We start from the raw sequence: 11171 nt of genomic DNA, 5'->3' as shown, positions 1-11171 counted from the left end.
GCAAATATATTTTCTCCACATCTTATCTGCAGTTTAAGTAAAAGTCCCCCCACAAATGCACCTTGTTTACTGGTTGTTCTCCTGGTTCACCTCTGCTAACAGCCACTCATGACCCCACTTCCATGGGTGGCTGCACCAGATTCATCCTGTGAATGCTATATATACGCAGGAGATCTTAACGGGGGAAACAAGTTCTGCATGGAAAGCTGCTGACAGTCACAGCAAACTGTATGAAATCTCAGGGGGACAAAGACCTGCAACCAGGATGCACCACTCAGGATTCACTTATCATAGCATGGCCACAGAGGAATACACCCACAGGACAGTTAACCAGGCTTGTATGGTGTCTCTCAATCACACATGAGTCAGGATGAACAACATACCACCATCTCTATTTCTCCCTCTCCTTCTACTTCTTCGCTCAGTATTGTGATGTTGCTAATTATACTAAATCAGTGTGTTCGGCAATATTTCTCCCTGCTAAAAGCACGATTACCACTTAATCAAGAAATCGCTGATGGCTGCAGCTTTGAAATTTACAAAAGCAGCCAGTTGTAGCTGGGGACACGGGGCATAAAACAGTTTAGAGATCAGTTTAGTTTGATGATTTTCACCTCAGAGAGAGTAAATATCAGGAGACATGTACATGAAGAAGATCACCAGTTGAACCTCTTGACTCCTGTATCAAGCTTGATAGTCATACTTGCATACTGTATCACACGTGATATCATGTGAATGCGAAACATAGTTTACACTGTGCTACTAAAGAAGATAGTTTTAACTCTTTTATGTTGTGGGAAATATATTGTAAAAATCAAGCTTGTTGGTTTTTATTTATCTGAGCTGGCAGCGATCAATAAGCTGTCGAGTCAGTCTGGTTCCAGTTGAAATCCACCTCTCCTGTTATCCTGTAGCTCCCTGTGGTTTACCGCATGATATTCATTGTCCAGTCTGAGCCCAGCATGCCCTACTGTACGAATGGTAGCTTCTAAAAACAGCACTAAGGCCTGACATAACTGTTTCCAAATGAGCGATTGCATGGCAGCACAGTGCAACGTTGACGTGCCTCCAAGTGTTGTCTGCGAGGCTCCGTGATTCGGTCCTCTTGAGGGGGACAGACAGGAAAAGATTTCTCCCATCAGTCACGGGGCCATCATAATTGCCAGGTGAACATTAGCAACAGCCTCTGCAGGACTCTGTGCTTTTATAATGAGTGCATGGGGACACGGGTCATCCACCATGCATTCTGGTCCTCATTAGGAGAAAAAGGCTATTCACATATTTGCAGAGCAAAAATAAGGCTATTAGTTTGGACTGACCGTCAACCAGCCAGCCAGCAGCATGTGCTAGAATATTTTAATTGCTCTATTTCACTGATATACTCATTGAAACTAAAGTTTTCCCACAACTCTTGTCATAGTGACTGTGCTGCTTGTACATTTGGAAAAAGCATCCTTGTATCATTGAGCTTTAAAGCATTAAAGTTTTAAAACAGACAAAAAGAATACACATCTCTAGATATTATTGTTTGTGTAAGAATGAACAGTCAGCTAGTCACCTTCGTCAGGGCTGCGTGGGCATGGTTTGATCAGGATTGTTTGAAAGTAACCAAACAATTCACCGGCTGTCATTGTATTCTGGGTCAAACATTGCTGAATCCTGATTGGTGCACGGATGTAGGTGACATCACTTTTTTCTATTTGAAACCAAGGAGAGAGAAAAAACACACAAACACAGAAATCTATCGTGAAAGAGCTAAAACTGTTCTAGCTTTGGCAGAAATGAGTGTGTTTATGTAGGATCCCATCAGTCATGGTAAGAAGCTGATTGAGAAAATATGTTTACAAGGCCTTTAAGTGATGCAGCTGTAAACTGCATTAACAGACCTGGTTAGGAAAAGGATTATTGTCACATTCAGTTTAGCTCTCTTTTCAGTGTGAGGTATTTTCATGTGTTTCCAATTCATAAGCTCCCATTTCCGAAATAGATACATTTTAAGATCAATCAAAAATCACGTGGTGTGATGAAAGTGCCACTTATGGCATGCCTTTAAATGACGAGCCATAAGGAAGTCTATAGAAGCCCTTATGTGAACCATCATTCAAACATTCCCAACCTCACAGAAACACTTCTTTAATTCTGCTCAACACACAGGCTTTGTCAGTGACAGCTAAATACATGAAAGAGGTTAAGGCCTGGGCTTGTTCCTTTCACACACCAGGAGGCAGCTGATGTGTAACACTGTGCACTAAATTGGAATATATGCAGATTAGTTCTCGTCTAATAACGGCCGGATTTGGAAAAGCTGCACTTTTCACTCCTATCAAGTAAATTTTTTATTTTTTTTTACCATCAGTCCCAGAAAATGACTGCTTTTTCCTCAACTACGCACTATCTTTCAGCACCATCATGAACCAGTGGAGTGTATGTGGTTGGCAAACTCAATGGTCAGAAATACTTTGATGATCTTTTTCTGTAACCCATTTCATAAAAATAGCCCTGGCAAAACCTGAGGGGCGGGTGGGGATTCGATTGATTTATTAATCTAATCAGACCAATGTAGGACACAAGATGCATTTGTCCTCCTCTCTGAATCAGCCAGGATAGCACTTGAGGTCATTCTCAGAGAAGATCAGCCAATCACTTCAGACAATCTTCTCTAATTTTCCATCTTCCTTTATAATCTCTACAATCAGAGGCAGAGCAGGGAGAGCCGCCTCTGCTTTGATGTTGGCTTTGATGGATTTGTCCCCCCCCACCCTCAAATTTGTGCTTCCTCACTAAAATATTCCCTGTAATCATATTTTGTTGCTACAATATTGATTTTAAACAAACATACCTCCTCTCGCTATGATTTTCCTCCTGCACAGATTAGGTCTTAACATGATCTGAAGCATGCTCAATGGATGCTGAAGCCCTAACAGGGTCTCCTCCAATGCTTGGCATGTAATGTGAAACCAGTGATTCCATAGGGGTCCAGCAATTGGGTCAAAATATGGGGCTTTCAACGGACAGATGACATTGTCCTCATCTTGTGGTAATCGAAGGACATTACAGATGTTTGTAAGTGACTGTGGAAGAAGCAATAGTGCTTAAACACAAACTGAACCCTCAGTGGAGCCAAAGTATCATCTGATAATAAGAATGATAGCTCTTATTGCTGCATAGTCATAGATGGAGTAGGCCTATTATAGGGACCATCCTAGATGGGTCCACTTAAGAACCAAATGGAAATATTGTTCTGGTTTAGTTTGTTGGGGTATTTTTTACCCAGCTTAAGCAAGTTGTCGCTGTGGTCAAAAATAGCAACCAAACAGGAGTGTTTTGTGGAACAGCTCCTGGAGATTGATGATTGATTACTACACAATTACTGCTGAAAGCAGCGGGCCCCCTCCTCCTAATCACTGCTTTCCTCGCTAAAAGGAGATTATCACATAGGAGAAGCTTGTTAGAGCCACTTCCTCCCTGCAAATCAATAAAAATTACTCCAGAGATTGCAAGCATACATCAGAAATGTCTCAGTTAAATCCCAAGGCTGGGTCTGCACATTTAAAGACAGGTACTGTACATAATTCTGTGTGTTTGTGTGGGGGTGTGTGCCTCCTGTGGCAATGGATCTGACCCCCACTGAGATACTGGCCTCAAACCATGTCTAATTAAAGCTGCTTTTCAGTGCAGGCGCTCTGGAACTTGAGGTCCCCTCAACAATTAAGTGCAGGATTTCTTCTCTGGTCTCGAAGGAGAAGAAAAGGCACATCCAAAGGGTTGATTATTCCCCTCTCTCCCCCTCTCTGCCTGTGCCCATTATTGGATTCACTTAGTTGATGGAACCCAATATATTGAGCAGGGAGAGACAGGCAGACCAGCATACAATCAAACACACCGAGGACACTTGGAGAAATAGGACAGAAAATGTATAGCATTTGAAGTCGAGGCACGAAAGTGTCAAGAGCTTCTTGTCACAATGGTCTAATGGAAACAGGTTAGAGAGACAATCACATAACCAGAAGGTAAGAGGTTCAATTCCTGCTGCCGTGTCCTTGAAGCAGCCTTGGATAAGAGCACCAGATAGATACCTGAAAATGTGCTTTTGTTGTGGTAAAAAAGAAACTTTCAGAGTTTCCACATTGCCTGGATTTACCCTTAAATGACTGTCTGCATTTCCAAACATTCCTACATACCTTATACGTACATTGTCATTGACATTGTCCTGGCCAACCTCAGCACGCCACTGGTTGACGTGGGAGGGTCGTCAGCTGATTCGGTTGCCTCTCTCCCTTCCAACTACTGACATTCTTTTTTTTGGCATTAATGTTTGCTTTTGCACACACAACACCTCCACAACACATATGCCACTCATTCATGCACTGCTTTCATGGCTAAACCTACTAATTTCCACACCCCATTGCTTATTTGTGTTGCCTTTTAGTTATAATAAATTGTTTTGTTTTAGTTCAACTTTGCGTGGACTCACCTCTTGTCACATTCACTGAGCCAGTTTGTGACATAGGTAACAGGTTCAACTTTAAATGAATATATATATAATATTAACACTGATAGCCCACCAGTAAACATATTTCAGATTCTTTTTTTTTTTGGTTTTCAGTCATTTATCAATACAAAAAAAAAAGCATTTTCAAACATAACTTTCACTGTAGTCATTTGTGTTTTATGTTTATGTATAGTACCTATAATATAACATAACGTATGATGTCAAACATGGGTTAGGATGGATTAGGATAGGATAGTGAACCAATGAACTTTGTGCTAGCACTCTCATTCTTATAGCTCAGATCTGCCTCTAAATGATCACCTGGCAAAAAAAAACAGTAATCCTCATCACCTACTTCAAGGTTATTTTCACTTCCTGAATATTTGTTATCAGGACTCTCCAATATCACTGAAAGAGCTGCCACACTGACGCTGCACTGTTATGTTGCCGTCACTGGTGGAAAGTAACTAAGTGCTTTAACTCAAGTACAATTTTGGGTATTGTTTCTGTGAGTATTTCCATTTTTTTTGTTATTTTTAACCTCTACTCCACTACTGTTAGTAGTTACTACATGTTGAATGGGGTGGACAAAATAACAGAAATACCTGTCAACACAATACAATGCAGTTCAACAGCACCACAAACTGCGGTCTCATACAGTTTAATCAACACCACTTTAACATAAATATTCACACATCACAACCCTTAATGAATTATTAGATTAGACAGAATATAGTATGGTTCCGGATCTCTAGACAGAACCAGTGTTTTATATTTCCTGGGATTAAATGAGCCTGATGCTTTATGTAGTTGAGAACTGTGCAGCATGCATGGTGAGAAGCTCTGATCTTGTTTTACCTTTGAAAGCCACAGCAAGCCACAGATAGCTACAGATAAAGCCTCCATTAAGGCTATTATTTTAAAGCATCTCACCCCTTAATGGACTCCCCTGGCCAGGCCACAGACCCACTATCTTATCCTCACAGGCTCAGTTAACAAGCCCGGGTTTGGCTTCCTACAGGTGTGAGGCTGTCTGCAACTGCATTAAGTCCCCACAGGGCCCCTGCTGAGAATGTGCTTAGGTCCTGATGTCTTGTCAGCTCTGTAACAACAGCTATTAATACCTCTGCAGTGGCTACCTTGGAGAGGTTTACAAATATTTATTAAAAAGCTTCAGTGAAGGAAAGGGAAAATATTGCGGTTGGAGTGTGAGTTATTAGAAAGGGAATACTTTTCCCTATGTCCTGTTGAATACAAACCACATTATTTAATATCTGCCATAAAATAAATTGTTAACAGTTATTCACTTTGTCTACAGGGAGTTAAAAGTCCAAATAATTTTGTAATATCCTAGTGTTGAAACAATAAGTAGATTAAAAGTTCAACATTTACATTACCAGTATGTTACCACTCTCACATCTCTCCATTAAATATGAGGCTATAGCCAGCAGCTGGTTAGCTTAGCTTAGTTTAAAGACTGAAAACAGGGGAAAAAAAGTTCTAAGGTAACAAAAACCAGCAACACTCTGTTTCCAGTATTTATGCTGACCTAAGCTAACTGGGTGGTGGTTGTAGTGGACAATATGTGCTCCTCATCTAACTCCTGGAAAGAAAGAGAATAAGCACGCTTCAATCAGAGTTAAAAGTTAAAATGCCAATTATTTCCATCATATATCACTGTAAATCAAACCTCTGGGTTTTTTGGACAAAACAAGCGATTTAAATATGCTATGTGAGGCTGCAGGGACTGGTAATGGCTTTCTAGTTTCGACTGTATAATATTCACAATGCTGAGTGTCAGTTTGATATTCCCTGTTCTCCATCTCCAATGCCCTCCATTGACCCTCTAGCTTTCCTTTATTCTGTGTCCCATTCAGAGAGAGTAATTTTGCCTCTCAGATTTTAACAAAGCCAGAGTCACCTGAAAGGTCAAGCCTTCCTTGCTGAAATGTACACAGAATAATGAGCTGTGTCAGAAGTGCCTTCACCGGGTGACAATGGCAGATGCCTTCACACATACTGGACAAAAGAGGAATGTAACATCCTTTGCTATGTAGTTCTTATGGCAGTGCTGTACGGGTGTTGTCCCCTAATGGTCACCATGGAAGAAAGGCTGCAATCTACCACCTCTAAAAGCCCACATATTGAATGGTGGCTGCTAATGAGATGTATGGGGGTCTTAAAAGCATCTAGAGTGAGGTTGATTAAACAACTGATGGGTTAGTGTGATGTGCTTGTGTTCACCTTTTCATCAGTTGCTTGACAGCGAAATTAATGCAAATTCTATGTTCAGTCGATGTTTCATTTTATTTAATTTTTTTTTCTACAAAAAAGGCAAAATGTACAAACAGATAACACTATCACTTTGCAACTAGTACATTGAAACATTACATTGCTATTTTAACACCATGCACTTCAAGATAATGAAAAACAATAAATGTGTGTGCGTAATACGAAAGAGGTGATTGAATTTTAGTCTCAATGCCAAGCAGGCACTTGGCAAAGATTCAGTATTCAAGCAGCATTGATAGTATTTCACCATTAGTTGCTCCCTTGTGTATGCTCGCCTAAGGTCCTTTAGGTAGTGTGAGAATTGGTTTCATGGGACCGATGATGATTTCCAAAACACACCGCAATTTCAAAACCCAAGGTAAGCACTGGTTTTTATTACCTCGATTCTAAATAACACACTGCAATACCTCGTAATCTTTTTACCATTCAATGTCTTTTTCTCTGAGGAGAGTTCAAGTTTTACAGCATCTTAGAAAAATAATTGATTCTGTATGTACAACAACAACAACAACAACAATGGTGATAGAAACATGTTAACATCATTATGTACAATAACATCTGTTGCCTGATCCCAGACAACAATGTAGTGAAAAGTACTATACCTGTTACATTTGTTTGGGTGATGGGTGAATACTGATGTACTGAATACTGAACTGCTTAACTATTAATGGATAACTAAACATTTGATCAAGCATTAATATAAGAGTGATAAATTCATGAGATATGACAATTATTAACATCTATATTCTGTGGTACTTTATCTCAAACAAAAACAGACTTAACATTCTTCTTCTTTCAACAACAAAATAATTCAGTCATCTAAAAACCAATAAACCAAATAAAAAACAACTTTCTAAAGGCACATGGAACTACTCAGCTCCAAGACATCATGATTTCTCAAGATATTAAAAAGAAGTGGGCAACGTCTTAGTACAAGAGTCGGAAATCTTGTAGAAACCCATAAAGGTGATGTGTGTTTTTATTAATGACGCTCTCGGACAGCTGTGAAAACACAATGCAGTTATAGAACTTGGTATACAGACGTTGTCATTTGGGGAAAACTCTTACATTCATTCAAAATTAATAACATCTACTCAGAGCAGAGTCTTGATTACTTGCTTCTTCCTCTCCCCTGGCCACTTATTTCTTCAAACAGCCAGTTATAAATAAACATACAGTACAGTATGTAATCTGTCGATCCAGAAAGCTGCCTCAAAATGTCATCTGTACCATAATGTAATTCCCCTTTCACTATTATGGAACATTATGTAAGTACTCAAGCTGTTTTTTAGAGGAAGTACATTATAGCTGCACTCCTGCCTTGTATTCATTTTCTACAGATGATGGTTTGAAATCTTAATTATTATATTTATGCCAACAGCTCAAAAAATCCAACTGAACAACTAGAGCCTGACCAATAAACCAGCTGATATCAGAATATAAAATGCAATAACTTAGAAATTATTTCTCCATTTCAGAGTTTTTCCACTGACAACTATAAAACAGAAAAGTTCATATTTTGTTCACCATTCTGTAATAAGGAAATTTAAAGGATCCTTACAAAAATGTTGTTTATGCTCTTTGGTTATGTTACTGAAATAATAATTAAGTTTTGCTTAGAAATCTGACTATCCAGTGTATTACTGTTGTTTGTTGCTACTTGTGTACTTATTTGGTTAAAATTGTAATTTCCAAAAGGAGGAAATAGAAGTTTTATTTATTTTTCTGCCGTGATAGCACCCCCTACATTATGTTCTCCAGGGGACATGAATTGTTGGTACTGACGACAATCCTAGTACCAACTGGAAATATCTGTGTAGGAGTCAACCAGCTGGAGGACCCAAATTGTTGCCTGCTCTTCTTCCTCACTGTGATCTGAGAACAGTACTCCATACATTAGTCCGAGTCGTCATTCGCTGTTGTGAGTTTTGACACTGTCGTCATTTTCTTTCACCACAGATGGACCAATGAAAGACATGCTGCTAATCCAGCTACAACTTCTGTTTTTTAATAATATGGGACAAACACAGTACTGAGTGTGTAGGAGCTGCAGGTGACTGAGCACATGTTGAAATAACATGAATGAAAAGCCAGATCTAGCCAGATTCAATGCAAACATTAGCAAGTTAGCTAACTAGCTTTCTGTGTGGAAGCTCGTTAAGATAGCTTGCCAAGTTTAACACACTTAATATTCCACATTCAACAGTGGGTCCTCCCAAAAGTTGAATAGTGTAAAGAGACAGACAGCTCAAGTTGCTAGCAGTTGCTAGTTAATGCTACAGTAAATGGTTGTACGTTATATAGGGCTATGACGTTCTCCAATCAGTAACACACCACAGAAGTTGACTGTGTCTCCTAGCTTATAATTTAACATTATAATTTAAAATTCCCTTACACTAAAAGTGATGAGAATTAAAATTTCAGGTCAACTTTGAAAAGAAATATCAGCTAATATATGGTTGTCAAGATTTAAAAAAATAATAATAATAATAAATAAAAAAATCCACATTGGTATTGGCCTGAAAAATCCAGAATTGGTCGGGCTCTATTAACAACATCACTTTCCCATTGTTTCAATCTCACTGATATGGAAAGAGGATGAGCAGAAGTCATGACAACAGTCTTGTTTTATGATTGTACCTACAGTAGACACCAATGAACTGCATGTACACTGCAGAGGAAGGTCATTTACAGTGCGCACCATCGCAGAGACGTGCCTTGCATTGTTCTCGTTATAGATGTTCTTCTGTTTAATTGTTTGTCCAGCAGCTAAGCCGCACTCTGAGCGGGCCAGAGTGGATGCACGGCTAGCGGCTGTCCGACACAGTGTCAACGCTTTGATATGTTCTCCATGCACAGACCTCACACATCGTTCTCCCTGGTCGGAGACTCGACAAGGTCACCAAAGCTACAGCTCGTCATGTCGCCTGAATGGCAGGTGCAGCTTCTTTCAAACCTGTGGCTACCAGTAAGAGGAGATGTCTCCATAATGGAAGTCACTGCTGCCTGGATATTCTGTAATTGCAGGCCAGGCTGTTACAGGAAGAGGCATATGATGTGCGAGGTAAGAGCCACCTGGTGAGGATGTGGAGAGCCAGGACTGATTGGGATGAGGACAGAGCGGTGGGGGAAAGGGGGGGGGGGGGGGTGTAAGGGATCAGACGCTCAGGGTCATGTTTCGCAGCAGCCACTGCTGAGAGCGGCTGCCGTTGCAGTCTCTCAGGGTGGGGACCATCTTGTCCTCCTCAGACGGCATGTCCAGACACTGGTTGCTGTTCACATGTAGCAGGGTGAGTCGCTGGAGACAGACGGACAAAGACACAGGCAATTACATAGATGTAACACAGTACATATGGCATACATATGAATGTACAGACAAAAATACAATTTCTCCCTACAGTAAAATCAGCCTCAATCAATATACCATGTGCCGTTATTTTAAGTCTTATTCAACCTTTAAGTTTTTCAGTTATTAAATTTTCCTCAACCTGCCTCATTGACTGTACTGCAACTCTTGTCATGACAAAGCTGAATTCACCCAAGGTGAACCTTAGCAGACACACTTCAGCTACTGATTTCTCATATTTCACAAAAATACCTTTCAACCCAGTAAATGACCTGAGCTCATTCAGTAACTGTAGCTGGGGCAAGAAAAAAAAAACAAAACAATAGGTACATCAAGAGAGCAGGATGTTCTAGTCGAGAAAGAGACAAGAGTCTGGCTCCTTATATAACTCAGCGAACGGTGAGGCAGGTTGGGAGAACTGAGGCTCCTGATGGTGGAGAGGTTGGTTGACATTGCCTCTTCATAGGAAGGATTTCTTTGTGAATTGACTCTTGAGCATCAAAAGCATCAAAATGTTAAAAAATAAAAATAAAAAAGGTTAGAAAGAACTGTTGTTCCTGCTTCAGAGGGACTGAAACCAACACGTAAAGTTTAGGTGCCTATTCCACGACAAATCACCACCCCAGTCACCACCACCTCTTTGTTGCTTTCAGTTAACTTTCAGCTCAATGTTTTGGCTTGCAGACCGATTTGATGCTCCCTGCCCTGCATGAAATGCTCGAGAGACAAAGTGAACAAGTGGTTAATGAAGCCAGAGCCAATGAACAGTTTCTCAGGAGTTGGCAGGCTAAACAGGGGATAAAACACCAGTAAATATAGGACATGGAGTTACAGTCAGGTGGTAGGACAGAAGCCCACAACAGGAGAAGGACCTTGTGATAGTGTTTCTGTCTAATGTCCAAGTAGGGAGGCGTTTGCTCAAACATTCGCTCGGAGAACTTAGACCTTTTGAAAAGACTCCACAGACATTCTGTGTTGTACCTGGATGAAGAGGGCTTTTCAGCACAGAAATTATGGGTGAATAATTCTCATTTCACCAAA

General features: G+C 40.2%; 1 protein-coding gene across 3 annotated transcripts in view; it reads right to left on the bottom strand.

Moving 5' to 3' along the window:
- Window positions 1-6780: 6780 nt before the first annotated feature.
- Window positions 6781-11171, bottom strand: part of galnt13 (polypeptide N-acetylgalactosaminyltransferase 13) — a 39313-nt gene continuing 34922 nt past the window's right edge. For 2 of the 3 annotated variants that reach the window (XM_071469860.1, XM_071469943.1), the window contains exon 13: window positions 9950-10082. Coding sequence is in view for 1 of the 3 variants with exons in the window: in XM_071470023.1 (XP_071326124.1) it covers window positions 9942-10082 (141 nt within the window). In the remaining 2 variants the exon portion in view is untranslated. Of the gene's footprint in view, window positions 10083-11171 lie in introns of all 3 variants that reach the window. The other variant, XM_071470023.1, reaches the window with a different exon arrangement.

Source organism: Trachinotus anak, unplaced genomic scaffold (assembly GCF_046630095.1).
Source record: "Trachinotus anak isolate AG129_WGS33_773 ecotype Australia unplaced genomic scaffold, CSIRO_AGI_Tana_v1 ptg000001l, whole genome shotgun sequence".
NCBI lineage: Eukaryota > Metazoa > Chordata > Actinopteri > Carangiformes > Carangidae > Trachinotus > Trachinotus anak.
Note: the sequence above shows the minus strand (reverse complement) of the source record. Positions and strands in the feature narration are given on the sequence as shown.